At 42.4% G+C, this 18,821-nt stretch overlaps 1 protein-coding gene across 4 annotated transcripts; it reads left to right on the top strand.

The window, feature by feature from the left end:
• The first annotated feature begins 598 nt into the window (after positions 1–598).
• sh3bp2 (SH3-domain binding protein 2) lies at positions 599–16,942 on the top strand. Of its 4 annotated transcripts, none has more exons than XM_012840551.3 (13): positions 599–1,503; positions 8,670–8,809; positions 9,164–9,266; positions 11,666–11,783; positions 11,968–12,035; positions 12,635–12,720; positions 12,999–13,070; positions 13,246–13,894; positions 14,232–14,352; positions 14,840–14,895; positions 15,493–15,568; positions 15,697–15,756; positions 16,008–16,942. In XM_012840551.3, exons 1-13 carry the CDS (start codon positions 1,325–1,327, stop codon positions 16,143–16,145), a joined length of 1,866 nt encoding a protein of 621 aa, XP_012696005.2. In that variant the 5' UTR covers positions 599–1,324; the 3' UTR covers positions 16,146–16,942. The 4 variants fall into 4 exon arrangements, with proteins under 4 accessions (XP_012696005.2, XP_031414641.1, XP_031414642.1 ...); XM_031558781.2 differs by having other exon boundaries at positions 14,229–14,352; XM_031558782.2 differs by having other exon boundaries at positions 599–2,850; positions 14,229–14,352.
• Positions 16,943–18,821: the final 1,879 nt, after the last annotated feature.

Genomic DNA, 18,821 nt, shown 5'->3' with positions numbered 1-18,821 from the left:
CACCCTTAAACCATATGCATAATCTTGAAATGAAATGGTAAACCAAGTGTTGATGGACTGTAAATTACTTTTCAGTATATAAGCCAAGAACAAAGTTACAATAGCCTTGTGATTACATTTTAACATAACTTTATTACATGTACACTTTCTCTTTGTGTTCTGGTGGTGCATCTAATACAAGTTTTTAAAGATGCAGTATAGAGGGTTTAGGGTGATTTATTCACAGAAATGGAATATAGTATTCATACTGATGTTTTCATTAGTGAATTTCATTATCACCTGTAACTACAAATCATTGTGTTTCTGTTAGCGTAGAATGAGCCTTTCGTATCTACATAGGGAGCAGGTCCTCTTCCACAAAGTCGGCCATGTTGTGCCCCCATGTTTCTAGAACGGACAGACCAAAACATTGGCATTAGAGAGGGCCTTTCACATTTTGATGGCACCTCACGGCCACCATAGCTTCTCCTACACGTTTTGGAAAGGAAGAGGTATTTAGTTGTTTGCAATCTGCAGCCTCACCACTAGATGCCACTAAATCTGACATACTGCACCTTTAATATCCCATGACTGTTGGCGCTGAATTAGCATGTTTTTCTCCCATGAAACTGAAGCTAGCTGGTGGTCATAGAGAATGAGGAACTCAAGGAGTTCACAGCACTTTTTCACTGTGGTTTATCTTGCTTTCAAGTCTGCCTTAAGACTAGAGGTAAGAGGAAGGAACTGCGGAACCAACATTCTTGAGTTCTGGTGTACATCATGTAATTTATCTTTCCACTGGCAACCATAGGAGGAAAGGACAGCTATCCTTTATAAAACAGACATTTAGCATACCCAAGAATAATAAAACTACAACATTTAGTTGGTGATTTATATTCAAATCAAGTCCTTTCCATGTTTCATTTTGTGTCTGACTGTGAGAGATATATTTCATGGACTAGCTTTATGAATGTTCCTCCAACACTTGTAGTAGTGACACTAAATGTAGATGCTTGATACCTATACAGATACTTAACGTGCTCTAGTTTATCTAGTGCAACATCTATATCTGTTGATGCAAATAGTCTCTTCATTTATTTAGCAGTTTACTGCACCTAATTATATCCCCACAGATAACATTTCCTGAGTGTGCATCTAAACCTACATTAAAAGTCCCCTTTGAATAGGAAACTATGACATTCAGATGCATAAGTTTGAGGTTACGTGTACTTTTAAGGGCATTCTCTCTGCAACCTGCTGTTAAACTTTATTATGTGTTCCTCAAAATGGCCACTAAAGAATACCACAGTAGAGCATTTCCAAAGCAGAGGTTGGTCAGCAAGCAATGCAAGTGCGTGCCTGCGCTCAATCGCAGACCCAGTCTTGTAATTTGTGGCCTCAGCAGTCGGCAAGGTTTAGGCATCAGATGGGAGGGTCTGAGCTAGAGCCGTCACATAGAGAGGAAGCGGCCTTGTTCTCCAGCGACATGAAGCAAGAGCAGTCACAATCAAACCTTCTCAATGGGTGAGTCTGTTTTCTATGTTTCTAAATGGGTCACTTGGTGTTTCAAACAGGTTATGTGAATGTGTAAATGTTGTGTAACTGTTGAGTAAAAGCTGCCATCAGTCTGATTTGAGCGTGTGGTGCGTCTGACCATATCTAGGGCAGTCCGGAGGGCATCTAGGGCAGTCCGGAGGGCATCTAGGGTATTTGCAGCTGGACAGGAAACAGTTTGATCTAGTATGGCAAGATGCTTCAGATTAAAGCCAGCCAGTATTTTGAAAATATCTTTAAAGACCATGTTCATTTTAGTCAAAATATAATTTAAGTGTTCACTGCTATACATAGGAACATTTGTAATGTGAAAAGACTTTTTCTTTCACTCGACGGGAGGTACATATCACACCAGCAAGAACATCTTGAACATAAATAATACAGTTCAGTTAAATTTAAAATGGACAGCTATTTGATGTCATTAAATACTTAAGTACTTACTTAAATATACGAAAGGGAATCATTTTTTACATTTTACATGATATAGCAATTCAAGTTTAATAGTTAAAAGACAACCATGCGTGCTGTAAAAACTGGATTTTACCGTGTACTAGTTAAGCCTGTTAAGCTGACTGGTAAGAGTTTCATTAAATTCATGAAATTCTTAAATTTAATAAAGTTAAAAGGTCTCTTCAATGGTGGAAATACTGAATTCTAAGATAATATGGCTTGCCATATACTAGCAATACAGACTTCTGTATTGACAGTGATCGTCAGGTCATGCCATCGATCAGTGATAATACCGAGATGATGTTGACAGTGATCGTCAGGTCGTGCCATCGATCAGTGATAATACTGAGATGATGAGTCTGAACAGAGGTGAAAACCATCCAAATCCAAAACCTGACGCGTATTAACAGGTGAATTTCAACAGTGGGTCTCAACCCCATTTCCTTTCCATTCAGTCACTCAGTGTGGACATGTCTTTACGGCAAGTACGCTGGAAAGTCCCACACTCATGCCATCCAGCCCCCAAAACCTTGTGAGCCTTCAGTAGCTGGCCTACTAGGAAGTGAACAGGAAACGACAGCTGTGACACAACGGTACCTGTGCAGTATTGGTTAGAGTGAGATGAGAGGCCGGCCGGAAATGACAAGCCTTACTGGGCCCCCAGACAGCCCACAGTAACCTCAGGCACCAGCCATCCTCATTTAGCGCCCCAAACTGTCACTAGCTTCCGTCCGGCCTCACCATCTTTGCTGGGCAGTAACATGGTTCAGTGGATGTGTGAGATCCGATGGCTTTGTCGGTGAAAAAGAAGGGATTCGCCAGCTCTCCAGCTCACTCCAGTGGGAAGATGTGTCGCGAGCGCACTAAGTAAGTAGATATTTAGCTGGGTTGTTTTTTCTCGTACCAATCTGCAGTTCAAAGTGTGTAGTCCAAGCTATCAGTGACAGGATGGGCGGAAGGCTCTTGGATTGTATCACAGTTGTGGTTTCTCTGAACAGTACTGTCAGGTTTTTTGGTTTGATGATTAGATTAAATCAATGTTGGATGTGCGGCTCGCGTGTGCTTCTTGGTTTTAAAAATGGCTTTGCATTCAACAAAGAAGCACTGAAATAGCGACTTAAAAATATGCCTTCAGTTTTCTCCTGACTTCAGCTTTAGACAAGGGTTTCGTTTTATTTTCTCAGAAAGGCTATAATTATTGTAAAGAGAGGGCTTCCCTTTTTTAAGAGGAAAGCACATATTTGGAGACAGGAAGTGATGCAGTGGAACAGCAGAAAGACTACACATGAACCTGGTGAGCGTGAAGTGAAAACTGAAAATAATGCACAAGTTTGAGGAATAGGACGTATTCTAACCAGAGCTTCCTCTTTGGAGACGTGCTAGAGTGAATGCTTGTGCCCGAACTGACCGCACATATTTTTTACAATGCAACTCAAATTGTAGAAACTAACCCTGGCATGTATGCACACTGAACAGAACAGTTATGACACAGTCCCCAGCCGCAGAATGTGGTGAACACAGAGCTGTCAGACTGTCTAGTGGAGGATACTGGCCTCCCTTTCAGCCTGTCAGAAAATGGGAACCTACCTAACTGCCTATCAGAGAAGGGGGGCCCCTCAGTTCAAAGGCCAGGATGACTTTTCCACAACAGTGTAGGCTTGGCTGGCCTTCCCATGGTAATAATCTGAACACCTCTCAGACCCTATAGTCTTAATGGACCGTATATGAGACAGTTGTATTGTTTTGGCGCTATAGAAATTGAATTGAATTAAATTGAATTGAATTGAATTGATAATGCTCACGAAGAAGAAAGGCCCAATATGTGAGTGCAGGTCAGCAGCTCCAGTGAAAGACACATTTCCACTGCCTTTAGTACAGCCCGGAAGTCAGCAGATAACTTTATGTTTATGTTCCTGCTGCAGGCACTGGATCAGGAGGCTGGGTCACTGACACTGGATCAGTAGGCTGGGTCACTGACAGTGGATCAGTAGGCTGGGTCACTGACAGTGGATCAATAAGCTGGGTCACTGATGCTGGATCAATAAGCTGGTTCACTGATGCTGGATCAATAAGCTAGATCACTGATGCTGGATCGATAAGCTAGATCACTGATGCTGGATCAGTAGGCTGGGTCACTGACACTGGATCAGTAGGCTGGGTCACTGACAGTGGATCACTTTGTCTCAGTAACTGACGAGGAAGGCATTCCTGTGGGAACCATATTTAAATAGTTTGAAATGGCCTTGACTGACTGTTATGGTTACTTGTGTTATTCTGTATGAGTAATGTTTTTACTAACCTTGTTTCATAGCTGTCATTACACCATAAACCTGTCCTGTCATATAAAATGTTACATTCACCTCCATAGTGTGTCCAGTGCAGGTAAGGGTTTGGACAGTGTGAAGGACAAATGCCCCAACATTACAAATTATGATCCATAGCATTGGTCCATAGTATCAGAACTGTTTTTGTTGTTATGATGGATCACAAATGCATTTGACATCAACAATGTAGAGAACAGAGGTTGAAGTTTTAGAAACCAACTGTCAGCTGTCTGACTATCCAGTAGCCTCTTTAGAGTGTGTTTGCGTAGCCACCCTCCACACCCACAAGAAAGCTGTGTTGTCATGGTGAGATATATGAAAATAGAAAGTGGTTCAGAAAGTTCTTTCATACTTCTTGACTGCTGTTATACGGCAATAAATAGCATGGGTTTTGTTCAATCATATGCCACTTGAGCTTCTGGCGATGTGTGGCTTGTCATTTACTGCTATGGAAATTCCTAGATAGTCGTAACAGGCATACCACAACTTATTTGAAAAGGAACCTTGAGTGGAATAAACCATTACAGTCATCAGCTGACACTCACTATAAGGACGATAAAACCGTGAGTCACAGTCAGTGTTGGGACGGGGGGGGTTCTGATGAACAAAGGAAGCTGGTTATCCGCAAAGAGTCTGTAGAAATTAGAATGACACAGGGGAACCCTTTAACTGACCATTACACAAACCCCAAAGAAATCTAAACAAATTCCATTTGCTAAACATATTATGTAGAAATACTAGCGTGTCAGACTAAAATGGAGGAATTCCAAATTGTGCAATAGGGAATTTACAAATGACTTTAGGCCTTTGAGCTAGTTACACTTAATGCAGCAGTTGATCCAAGTTTTGTCATGACAGTGTGTAATAGACATCCAAAAAAACAACATACAATCTGTACATCACATCAAACTCACACAGAAAGGTTTTGTGTGAAAATAATATTTACTACTATTAATATTTGCGCACCTTTTCTCACACATATTTCTTCTCTTCACCCTTTTGCACCGTGACTGCTTCTTTGGTAAACACTTGTGCAAAAAATGAATGAATAAGTGAAATGGCCAATCTCAAAATGGATACATAGTCATCTTTAATCATGGCTGCATTACTCATTGCAGTTTATTTTTAACTGCTTACACACACATGCATGTACACACTTTCTGAAACTCACACCAAATCTGCAAAACTGTAAGCTAATTCCATTTCCATTCCTTTTTTGCAAAACATTACACACATTTAATAAGGCACTGCCCTTCAAAATGCAACACATCTATAACAGTGCCAATTAAGCAATATAGTACGAGTGCGAGTGGGGTAGGTAAGGGATATTCCCACGGGTGGTGTTCGGCTGTAGCCACGAGGCCGGAGGCCTACGCCATTGTTTCTCCGCAAGAAAAAAATTGTTCCATTGTCAACGTCTTTTGGAATTATAAAAACTTTGAATTAACGGTTATCGCTTAATTGTATCAACGCGCTATAGAGTGTTTCATTGTGGAGTGATTTATTATTAGCTGTGAAAAGTCCGAGTTGGGATGTCCTGGGGTATTCCAACTCATGGAAGGTCTCTCGTCCAATCAGAAACAGCTAAATAATTCGATAGAACCCAATTGTTTTATAAAGGCCCACATTGGTTGTGATGTTGATGTGTTGCTGTGACAAGACCCAGATAGGAGGCAGGGTGCGGTCATACAGGGTCAATGTTTTTATACTTACATACTACCAAATATTGTTTATGGTGTGTTTCCTTGCTGAACGCTTTGAAAATAGTCTTGGTTACAGTAATGTTACAACCATCAGCATACTTAATGGCCTTGCATTTATATATTGCCCAAATATATTTCAGTTTGCTGAACATCTTTAGCAAACTATTTTCTATTTTCTACATTCGAACACTGAAAATGCAAAAGGTGCACATCTATCAGCAACGCTTCGGTCCACAGTGTTTCAGAAAAAATGAAGATTGTAACCAGTTTTGTTAGATTGCTCTATAAAGTGCACTGTAACACACGTAACTTCAAAAGGTGTAAGCCTAACAAAGATAGGAGTGTTTTAGATTGATCACACTAGTGTGTATTTAGTGATTAAAAAACGAACCATATGATTTGCCGTGTTTGCCATTTCACCCAAAAAGAATTTGACCAAGTTTCCGAAAATCTGTGTAAGCAGTTGTAAAACACTGATCGAGGCCACAAATGATGTGTAATGTTATGAAATCTGTTTTTTTTAAATGAGCAGAGAGAGAGGATAAAGCTTGTTCGCAGTGTTAGAGGTTGTTTGAGAGCATTTATGTCGTATCCTAGCTTCAGCCAAACATTATGAATTGTATGTCCTTTGTATGTATCTTTGATGCGGTGTTACAGTGCAGTAACACTGAGCGTGTAAGTCAGTATGTGTGTGTGTGTGTGTGTGTGTGTGTGTGTGTGTGTGTGAGAGAGAGAGAGAAAGAGAGAGAGAGTCTGTTTGTGAGTGTGTGTGAGACTGAGTGTGTGTGAGAGAGAGTGTATGTGCGTGTGTGTGTGTGAGAGCAAGTGAGTGTGTTGTATTTGCTCCTTCACTTCATTAAGCTACTCAGTGAAGGACAACCCTAGCTTCATCTATCGAGGGAGGAGAGATAGACGTTTCTTTTGGCCTTGATGTTCCTCTGGACAGTCCCACTGTTTAGCCTAGACTAAACTCATCTTACTATTTTAGTCTCACAGTCCCCTTCTAGACATCCACCGTCATCCCTTAAGATCAGACTGATTGAAGAAAGAGCAAGCCCCTTAAATGTTTCCTGTTAGCAGCTCTGCTACACTGTGGAGTGGGCTGCATTCCTGCATTCTTCTGAGAAGTTGTGCCTTTGTTCTCCTTGATGGGTTAAATTACCCCTGCAATCTGGGCCCATGTTCAGTCAGACAGCCCAACTGTGTTTGTCCCACAGCATTTAATCTTCCTGCTGACCCCACCCAGTATCTTCAGACTTATGTCAGGGAGAATCAGATACCTCTTGGGTTAGTCAGGGGGAATTTTTCGACCTTCGTCATCAGTTCGGTCTCGGGTCCGTTCGGAGCATGCTACCGCCGCAGCACCGAGCAGACCACAGCCAAAGTCATCAAGGGGACAGGAAGCAGGAGACCTTAGCGAACAATCAGCAACTCTAAAGGGGCACGCGCATTCCAGGGGAAACGTCCCGCTTCCTGAGCAAGCATCCGCTCTGGGTTCAGGTTTTTGGGGCTGAGGCTCGGGCAGCAGCAGCAGCAGCAGCAGCAGCTTGTGCTGGCTTCAGGCACCACGCTCTGACACAGAAGGGCCCTTTTTTGTGGTAGACAAACTCGCTCTCGCTCAGTCCTCCGCCCTGCCTGAAGCGCAGCGGAGAGGCAGCATGATGTGCGAGAATTCCCCAGTTCCGCGTGTCAGGAGACAGAGGAGCAGGAGGTAAGAGCCACTGTGGACGGGAAGGGAACAGAGACAGTGTTATTCTTAGCCTCGGCACTGGTGAGTCTGCATTATGACATGTCTGTGTGGCAGATATGGGCCTGTCTGTGTGGCTCAGAGCAGTGTTCTGTGGTCAGTAGCTGCGTGCAGCAAAACAAGACTGAAACTAATGTAGTGGAACGTCGGCCATCTTTTAATCTAATTTTCTGTAAATAACAAGTGAACTGAAGCGCTTCAGTCGTGTATCCTGAGAAATAGGGTTGAAAAATTACTGTAAGTACGACTATAAATACGTACGGCACAAATGAAGGCCGTTCCAACTAAAACGTTGTTTTCTTTCTTGGCTTACAGCTCCTTCATGTCAACATTGCCTTTATTTACTTTATGTATGTGTTAACAGGAGTGAGGAAAACTTTAACATCACATGACACACATATATTTGACATCTATTTTCAGTCAAAGGATTTGGTCTCTGTAGATTTCATCTTCATGCTTGGAGCTGAAACAGTTGTAAGCTGGTCTGGGAGGTGCCCCCGGTGAGCCTCTACTGTGATAAACAAAAGATGGGCTTGTGGTGAAGCTACTGGCCGCCAGTGTCTGCTGAAGCACCGAGGACAAACACAAGGCTTGATTTTCCACACAGAGTTAGTCCTGCTACAAAGACATCTTGTTTCCCACGTCGCCTTTTTTTTGGTGGTTGTTGTTGTTGTTGTTGCTGCTTGGATAAGACGGAAGTTGGAGAGTAAGCATTGCATTCCAGCATGTAATTTCACTGTGTCTGTTCAACACGCGTTTGTGAACTTGAACTTGAGAGGAAGGGCATCTTGTCAAGCTCTTTGTCAGTGGTGCATATGTGACTTTTTGTTTGTAAATCACCGTAAGAGTATCGTCGTATTGTGTACCAAGAGGGTTCAGTTCCTTATTGTGCGTTTGTCTCCCCTCAAACAGGAACATGTCAACTACTCAGGTCTACTGGCCCGTGCCCATGAGGGCCATCGGAGCTCAGAACCTCCTGACCATGCCCGGGGGCGTCACCACAGCCGGATACCTACACAAGAAAGGCGGAAGCCAGTTAAGTCTCATGAAATGTGAGTGTTTTTGTAAAGTTCTGTCAGTCGTGTCTTTAGAAGGTGAACTCACCCGAATGGAAATCTATATAAACCTCTGTCCTAAGTGTTGTAATGTTAGGATTGACAAATGGCTTTGTCATTATTTGTAATAAACATAAAAAGTGGTCTTTGAGTACTCCATGTTAAAGCACTACAAGATTCCTGATGTCTGTTTATCTAGAACACTGTCATCATACGTAGTCTGATTTTGATTTGTTTATATGTTTTATTCAGTTCCTACCTGTTCTTTGTGTATTGTTAGTCTGTAACAATGAAAGTGTCACATAACACATCTGTTCTAACATCATTTTTTTTTTTTGCTCCTGGTCCCAGGGCCCTTACGGTATATCATCATTCACAAAGGGTGTGTGTACTACTTTAAAACAAGCACTTCTGCTACACCGCAAGGGGCTTTCTCACTCAATGGTTACAACAGGTCAGTAGCAAATAAACTTTCCAAACACTTTGTCAGAGATGTGTCTCAAGTTTTGTCGCAAATGTCATGTTTTTAGATTTGTACTTAATGCCTTGTTTACTCTGAGTATGCATACAGTGGGTTTGCGAAAAACATTTCCATTTTTGTTGATTGAATATGATCTTACTTTAGAAACACTAGACATAACTGTGTGTCTGCGGTGAGTGGGTCAGTTGTTGCAATGCTTCTCTTAGAAATGCTATAGCCAGTTTGTTGTAGTGAGAAAGGGTAGTGAAAGATGTACATAAAACCCACAGTAAGCTCATAATACATATAGGCATAGCAGCTGAAATAATGCTGGGTTCATTTTTATTAGTTCTCAGTGTTTTTGGATGACACATTAGGGCCTCATTTACTAACAGGATTGCGCCCATTTCAGGCGTAAAATAGCGGGTAAAGACATAAAACCCTATTTCCAAAGGAGGCGCACCTGAGTAAAAGCGCAGATTACCGCTGCTAGGAAGTGGGTGTGGGAAAGTGGGTGTTCATCGCAAAGAGATGGGAGGAGATGCGTAAAGAGCGCCTAATTATGTATTAGTAACGAAACAAGAGGTGTTTTAGCATGACATATCAAGCTGCTAAATGAAAACTATGTGCCTGCAAGAAATTTGAAAAATGTTTATATTTGATATATCATTTAATATAGGCATACAAACAAATAGAATTACAAACTGTCCCACCAGCTAGCTGTTCGGGAAAAGTTCGGCCACGTCCTACCCAGAATCGCCGTTCATTGTATGGTTTAAACGGTATTTCATAGTTCAAGCACAACGAGTACAGTGCACACCTTCTGCGTAGGAGTAACGCGTATCTATTCAGGAAAGGTACTTGTACTCGAAGTACACTAACTAAACTACCGGTAAGTAAATTGTAGAGACAGAGCAGCATATTCATTTCACCTTCCATGTTTATTTTGACGTTATAGCCTCTCAAGCGCAAGCTACCCCCAGTGCCATGGCAACCTACAACTACAGTTTTCAAATGTATCTGCCTAGGGCAGCGTTTTTGAAAAGCATGGTTTTCAGTGTTGGAATACGCTGTTTTAAAGTAAGGGGTGTCGTGTATTCCTACCAGACTATTTAACGGGATGCTATGGAGCAGTTAACCTGGATATGAACTATCCTAGCTATCTCTAGCTTAGAGACCCATCTTAACAGTTTGCAGTTTCCTGTGTGTGATTAACTCATGTTAATATGTGTGAATATGAACTTTCTTGTGAACATAAACTCGTTAATATGAAGCTGCACATGCACCCTGAGGGGTAACCATAGCAACCCAGAAACTCAATGTTCGCTGAAAAGTTTAATTTCCCCAAATCAGCTCACCAATAAAAAACTTTTAATGTGGACGGAAGGGCTAAACGGAGAAATATTTATGAGTTTCTATATTTACCTGGGTTAGTTTGCTGTAACCTCGTGAACCAAAAGCTCTAATTCTAATTTTAGCTCATCATCCACGGTGGAACACACAGGCTCTTTCTTCCCTATTTTCGCGGAGCGCTAAATAACACTAATGGGCGGTGTTAGGCGCAGATGACGCGACGAGGGTTCTTGTTTCATAAATAGGATGCAAAATACCGTGCGTTATTTGCGGTTTGGCAAAGGCGCAGATTAAGCTGCGGTCGCAATGTTAGTAAATGAGGCCCATTAGTGTTTTATTTGGGGCTAAAATAGTAGACAGATCATGAAAACCTTTTAGATGTCACAACTTACAACACACACCAAAACAGATTCGCTGATGAAGATTTGCCTATAAATTAGGACATCAAATGCTTTTATCTCAAAAGGAGTAGAGATTTAGGAGTATTCTGTATCATCTGAACACCCACATGCTTACTGTTTTTTTTATGTCTCAAAAACAAAATGATGGCGCTAGAGGCCACTGACAAGGAAACAAGGAACAACTGCCGTTGCCTTCAGCAGGGTAGTTTCTGAGAAAACGTCTCCCCTGGTCCATAGTTCACTCTGTTTCTCCTTCAGCTCGTCCCTGTTTGCGGCCACAGTGTCAAAGGCAGCATGGCTAATTATTGACTGGAACTACTCTTACGCCCCCTGCAGCTGGGTATAAATAGCCATTAAACACGGTTGCGTCATGGAATGCTGGGTTTTGCCTGCCCAACGTGTCTCCATAGCTAGACTGCGTAGGCCTAAAGCAAGGCATATCACGGCCAAGAAAAAACAAGTAATTGAAGACAGTGTGCTTTTGTATTTGACAAAAATCACTGAAGGTATGCAAAGTAATGCTTTAAGACCACATTCCAGAGGGATGTTTGCTGGGTGAAAAGCAAGTCGGAGAAAAGCACACATTCTTGTCATGGGATGAATCTGTTTTGATTTTCAACTATTGTGATTGAATGGCAGGGTTATGAGGGCAGCGGAAGAAACAACTTCCAGCAATGTGTTCCCCTTCAAGGTGGTGCACTTCCGTAAGAGAAACAGAACCTGGTACTTCTCTGCCGCCAGCGAGGATGAGAGGAGGGTGAGAGCCTCCATTCAAATCCTACATATGGGGTTACTATGGTTACTATGTTCACTACTATATATGTGGTGGTGGTGGGGACATTTGATTGTCTTGAAAGATGTGTACATTTCAATGCATGATTGAGAAATAAATAATTAATTTGTATCTATTCATATGTATCTATTTCTTGATTTGTTGACAGAAATGGATGAGTCATTTAAGGAGAGAAATCGACCACTATAATGACCGTAGAGACTACTGTGCTCCAAGGTAAAGAAAAAACAATATACTAAATTCTCAGTCCCTCTCATTCTCATTTTGAGATCTTATGTGGTTCATTAAGAAAGTCCCAGCACATCCTCTATCTTCATTCAACTTTTCGCTTTTGCATCTGGAGATGAACTGGACAAACAAGTTGTTTATATTTCTTAGTGTGTTGACACTCCAGAGCATGTGTTCAGGCCCAGAATGCTGTTAGTGAAGTCACCGCCCTCTTACAAATGGGGAACTTGAGGAGCTTTTTTTAAAGGCCTGGTTGTGTACTGGTGACGTAGAGATTCTTTGATTGCTATTACTGTTCAGAACAGCAGTCTCTAGGGAGTATAGTTTTATTGATAGAAACACTGACTATTTCCATACACAGTTCCAAAACACTGAGTGTTTGCCTATTGTGCACTTTACCTTCTGCAGGGGAGGGAACTGTTCTTGATGCAATCTCCTGAGCTCTTAAATACCTCTTCTTCTATGTACACCATCGACACTTTTTGTTTTTGTGGGGGGGACAACGTGACTGGTTTGGTTGAGGGAGGCAGGGAGGGATGGGTGGAGAAATGGTTTGACATTGCTGACTGTAACTGTTCCCTCCACAGTGACTCAGACTCTGATGCAGAGAGCTTCTATGGGTCAATCGAGAGTCCAATGAATATCACCCACGTGGCTGAAAACCCCGAAGCTGGTAAGAGAAAGAAGTCTTTTGAGTGTCGCCGTGAGGTCATGATGGAATTTGACGGACTGTTAGTCCACTGGTTTGCATTTTATATTGTATTAGGAGGGACTCGGGTTACTTCATTTAAGTACAAAATCAGATTATTAAGTATTTGAGCATATGCATTTCTCTCTTAAATGCATGTTTACCTAAGGAATGAATGCATTCATTGTTTAGAAGTTATTGGTTATTGTTCTGTTCTATTGTGTGGTAGCAAAGTTAAATTAAACTTTATGTTTTGCATTTAGATTATCTCTTGGAGGAGGACTCTGATGATGAAGAGGACTACCTGAAGCCTGATGGACCATCTCCAACAGCAGGTATAATCAATAGAACTGTTAAAAAAGACTTTATGGTGCACTGAAACCAATTGAACTAAATTAGCATTGTGTTGCGGACTGTAGTTTGTTTTGAAGGAAATGCATACATTTGTTTGATGCAAATTTAAGAGGCTATAGGCTGACTTTGGTTTTATTTTTGTCTTCTGTTGTTCAGGTCGACCCATCGCACCCCCTCCCTCGTACCCTCCCCCTCCCGTGCCCTTTCACCCCCACCTGAACTCACCGCCTGCTCCTTCGAAGGGCCCGCCCCCGCCCCCGCCCCCTCCCGCCATCCCAAAGAAGCCGCCGCCGTCCATCCCTGTGCCCACCCCATGCAGCCTGTCCCCCAGCTTTCCCCCACTGCACGCGCCCATACTCCCATTACCCAAACCAGGGTGCTTACGGGGCCCTCGAAGTCCAACGCCTCCCGTCCCGTCCATCGACAGCCTGAGGAAGCAGATCGGCTCTAGGGTTACCTCCACCATGCCCCCTAGTGAGGCCAGGGACCGGAGGGCCAGCCCCTCCGTGGTCATCTCGGAGCCAGCCACGCTTCCCATCTGCATTGGTCTGGTGAAGAAGGTCGCCCTGGACGGCCACCCAAAACCCCCTCCCTTCGCTCCACCCAACAGACCTCCTCCTCCCCCTCTACCCAACCACTACCGAATCAACAAGCCTCCATTTCCGACAGTGCCCAGCCCAGGCAGCAAACCCCAAAGCCAGGTGACGGCAACCTCCCCCAACCTCGCTCTGACCAAACCCAAGCCTCCTCCTCCTAAACCTCCACTCCCAACAGCTAAGGCCACAGCAAGAGGCCCCTCACTGCAGTAAGCACCCCTTTTTAATGTCTGTACAATAACACAGCTACAGGAAACACGTTAGACTTACTAAATATATTTTATGCATGGTAAACAGCAATAATTACTTAATAAGCAGGGAAATTATTTTCACAAGGTCAGATTTATGTTTAAGGTATTTATATTAGATAGTAAGAATACAAAAAATATGTATGGCCCTACATGAGGAAGTGTATCTCATACCATGACCAAAATAGTCGTTTTATTTCTGTGGCTGTAAATGTTTGAAAAAAATAAAGAAGTCACACATTGGTCCACCAGAAATGGGACTGAGGTCATGATCACCACATGCCTTTCTTTCCAGAAGATCGTCTCCGGACGGGCAAAGCTTTCGCTCCTCGGTGGAAGAGGTTCCCAGCGCAGTGAGAAAGAAGAAAAAGAAGAAGTGCAAGGAAGATGATGAGGACTCTGATGATGACTATGAAAATGTGAGTGCGGCTTTCGCACGGTAGGGCTTCCTGTCCGCAACTGCAGCTCAGTTGCACATTCACACACTTGAAGCGGCATGAAAGAGGCTGCAGAAAAAGAGGTTGCCAAAAAAGCCATGGCTGGTGGTGACACTATATCAAAATAAAGCCTGGCCTACAATGTGGGCTTTCACAGACACTTTGCTGCAGAGAACATCAAGAAGCAAATGTTGCAGCACCTAGGAAACTGCTCATACATAAAACACAGTAGCACAGAGTACCACTGAGTTCCATTGTGTTTTAGATTAGCAGTGTTTAGGAACATTGTGTGGACTGATTTGCCACAATACTCCACCATAGATGTGCAATCATAGATTTGTCATAGAATGGATACAACATTGTAGTAAGGAATCAGAAACGGACAGCTGTAGTACTTTGCACATTGATGAACAGTGTTTGCAGACTTTTTTCATTTGTACTCATTTGTTTGTTTCATATGTCTGTTTAGGTGCAACTGCCAGATTCTGTATTTGTCGACACAACAGAAACCAGCATGGTTGAAAAGTAAGACATTCCGACCTATTCCTCAACATGAGGCCTTACATTTTTTCTATCAGTATTGACACAGGACTTCATAACTCACAGTTTATGTCAGAAAACACCCAAATCAATCGTTAACCAATGAATTTCTTATATTACAAGTCAGGAATGTTATGCATACTTTTGACAGAGTGTCAATGAACTATTGCCCCCAAAATTTGTTTTTGCAAAAATTGTAAGTAGGATGTTAGTATATGTTAAATGACGAGTGCCATTTACGTCAGTGAGTATATTTGAAAACGAATGGAAATTCCACTGTTATTTCAAGGCACAAACATCCTGATGTAGGCAGATGTGAAACCCCCATTTCCACTCTGCCACCGTCTACTGCCACCCAGTGGTGAAGGAGAGGAGTCACATAAACAAGCCCCTAGGGGGAGCAGGAGCTTTTGCCATTCACAAATTTTAGCTAGGACTTTGCTTGCTTTGCAATTTGTTTGGAAATGTTCATACCTCATAAATAATTCTAACCCTAATAGGACTTAGCGTGTACACTGCCAAAGGTTATCATACAGTGTCCTCTGGTGCTTTACATTAAGATGTATTTGCTGTCTCCTACAGAATGTTTAAGGAGTTGCCTAGCTTTCCAGATGATGGAATTTACTGCTTCCGCAACTCAGGAACTAAAACATCCAAGGTTAATTTCCCTCAATACTATTGTGTGTGTGTGTGTGTGTGTGTGTGTGTGTGTGTGTGTGTGTGTGTGTGTAAAGATAGAGAGAATGTGTGTGCATCTTTTCACCACTGTTCTTTCTATATACATAGGTGCTAGTCGTGTGGGATGTGAGCTTAAACAAAGCAAGGAACTACAGGCTCTTTGAAGAGGTGAGTTGCAGAGGGAATAATATCCGTCATCACCCTAAACCCAGACATGGTGTCACATTAACACAACAATGACATATGTGTCATATAGCATGATGTCTTTAACAATGCAAAACCATGACAGTGTACCATTACATCCTAAGATATGCCAATATGATGGCCTCCTACTTCAGAGCCTTATACAGATTCAATCATACCATTGTAGCCTGCATGGCATCCTGAGTTCACAACTGGCTGTCTTACTCCCTTTTCAGGAGTCGGAGTTCTTCCTGGAGACGGACTACACCTTTAGCTCGCTGGCCGATCTGGTGGAGTTCTATTACGGCAACCCACTACCCAACCACGGCTCCCTCTTGTTGCAGAAGCCCTACGGCTACACCCCGCCCAGGTGATCTCACCTATCCGTCTGCAAGGGCTCATGGCACCCATCAGTGTCAGCCTGCGCACAACGGCATTAGACTCCCAGACCTGCAAGTGAAGTGCCCTCTGCAGGTTGAGACATGTCACTACACCTACAGATGGCCCCCATCGGTCATGTGGGAGGACACATGTAGCGTGTGTGCACTGCAGGAGCCGTGGGTGGGATCTACTACTGCACGTTTGTTCGCTCTGAATACCCACATTCTCCGCAGTGGACTCAACAGTAGGGTCACCAAACTGCGAGGGCAATGAATCACTTCAAAACTGCCGTGGGGTTAAAAAGGCCAACGGGTTCAAATGCCAAGGTAAAACAAACAGTTGTTTCCCTGACTGAACTCTATTACAAAGGTAAAGCTGGAACAGCGGTTCAAGAAAGACACAGCAAGAAGCATTAAGAGGACGCCACAGTATTATGTTGTTTTTCCGCTTCCTAGTTTAAAAAGAAAGTACATGGATGTGCTTTGTGCATTTGAAATGCAGCACATAACATCATAGAATGACTGAATGCTGAGACCTATGTATTCATATCAGAAAGACTTAATCTATTCTAGGTCACAGGTTCATCCATTGATGTTTCTTGCTGGAGCTCAGCAAGAGGAACAAAATGCCAAGGCCATGGTGTCTAGGCACAACAGATACTTATAAAATGCCAACCTTCCTTGTACTGTTTGTAAATAAATGTGTGTAAGACTGCTAGCAAAACTGTATGTACATTATAACAGTATATTTTAATAACTATATGTCTAAATTAAAGGATTTGTATACTTAATCTGAGCACAGTACCACATTGCGTTCCATATTGCATGTAGGCCTCCGGCAGAAAGAAATTGTTATAATCTCTAATGGTGTGGGAGTGGCTATCCTTTTGGACAGCTAGACTAATACATTGATAGGTCATTTTTCTTGAAAGGGGTTGTCATGGTATTTTTGATTTGTTAGTATGATAAATCAGACATCGCAAAGCAGGAGCATGTGCTATCCATGTTGATGCAGAGGTGAACAGACTGTCTAAATGAGCTGCGATCCCTTTTTTCATTTTGTTAAAGTGTTACACATTGAAATTGATTTGTGTAGCACAAATTCACCATCATTTGACAAGGTGCTCTTTTGAGAAAATTCCTTGAGTATTCCTTGATGCGACTGTCTAATATTGCTGAGGCAATTTCAGGAGATAGTTTTACGTGTCTGATAGATATATGAAGAGAGTACATATGCAGTTTACCTGTATAAGAAGTTTAGAATTAAGTATACTTTTTGAAACATATCACACAATGCCTTTTGATGCTATGTTATTAAGACAAGTGTCCATGTTCATTCAGATTAACTGAAACAATAGATAAGGATGAGTAGGTTCATTCTATCAAGGAACTAGAAAACCTATTGTAAAATGTAATAGAATGGAGAGACAAGGTAGGGCGAATGACTGGCAGACGACAGACATGAATCCATGACATGTTAAAGGATGTATGCAGACTGAAGTGAAGTCTTTCCTGCTGCAGCCAAACTCACACAGTGGCATGCCCATCAACATGCTGTGATGACCCATGCATATTAGCACTCTGGAAATCCTATGTATAATTCCCTCTATCAGATCAGCTACAAAGTACAGGCTCATGACGCATCCTTTGTTTATTTGTATACCTGGTAGACCTGCCCCATGTGCAAAAAGAAGAAGGAAAGGCTCTCCAGTGGACCTGTGCCGGATCAGTGGTGAAACAGGCCCTGTTTAGTGTTCAGGCCCTAGGCTCTGGAAAGCGCCTTGAGACAATTTTATTGTTTTGGCGCTATATAAATAATAAATTGGATTGAACTGAATTAATGGTGAAACCCCTCCAGACACATCTGAGAGTACTGTGAGAGAAACGAGAGAGACATTGGGAGAGGGAGAGGAAAAGGAACGGATGAAGTCACAGTGTAATATGACACAGCATATCCAAAACAATAATTCTGAAAATCACTGGTTCTTTTGAAGGTTCTTACCGCCCACCCAAATGTATGGAGTTCTCAGTCAAACCCGATGAGCATGGTTAATACACACGATACAGGGTAAAAGTCCTACACCTGATGCCACAGGGAACTCTTTATGTGTTTTTGTATCTGTATGTTTATATCATTCTTCTGAAAGAGTTGTATATCAGAATTAGAGTTAAACAGAAATAATTCTAACATGTCTTTATTCCCTGCGTGTGTGAACTGTGATAAAGGTGGTAGGAATGTGTCCTGCTGACTGCCTGCAAGGTCACAGTGAGACTGTTATTCTTATGCATTCTCTGTCACCAAACAGACTGCACTGATTAGGGCAGCTTACTGCCCCTCTGTCCTGGAGTGGCCGCATATCATATCCGTGCAGGCTGGGTACATTGATTAACACTCTCTCCTGTCAACCTATTCCAATAACTAAGGCACTTAAGCTCAGGCTTCTCTGATCTAGTCAGAGAGGCTGGTGAATCAACTCGTGAAGCCACACTCTCCATCTGCAGATGTAACACTAAAGCCTTGTCTTGCCTTGTCACCTTTGTCTGAAAGAGTCTGTGGGTTTGTGCTGGTGAAAATTACCATCACTTCTTATACAATTATTTTAGCCCACAAATATCTTATTTATTAGAATTGCAGACCCACAAACCACTACAATAAACCCATAATATTCT

This window comes from Clupea harengus, chromosome 21 (genome assembly GCF_900700415.2).
Source record: "Clupea harengus chromosome 21, Ch_v2.0.2, whole genome shotgun sequence".
Lineage (NCBI taxonomy): Eukaryota > Metazoa > Chordata > Actinopteri > Clupeiformes > Clupeidae > Clupea > Clupea harengus.
Note: the sequence above shows the minus strand (reverse complement) of the source record. Positions and strands in the feature narration are given on the sequence as shown.

Coding starts and splice junctions, on each gene's coding strand:
- sh3bp2 (XM_031558781.2), top strand. CDS start 1,325: ATGCAAGTGCGTGCCTGCGCTCAATCGCAGACCCAGTCTTGTAATTTG. Junction 12,721..12,998: donor GGCTGAAAACCCCGAAGCTG/GTAAGAGAAAGA, acceptor TTTTGCATTTAG/ATTATCTCTTGGAGGAGGAC. Junction 15,569..15,696: donor CAGGAACTAAAACATCCAAG/GTTAATTTCCCT, acceptor CTATATACATAG/GTGCTAGTCGTGTGGGATGT.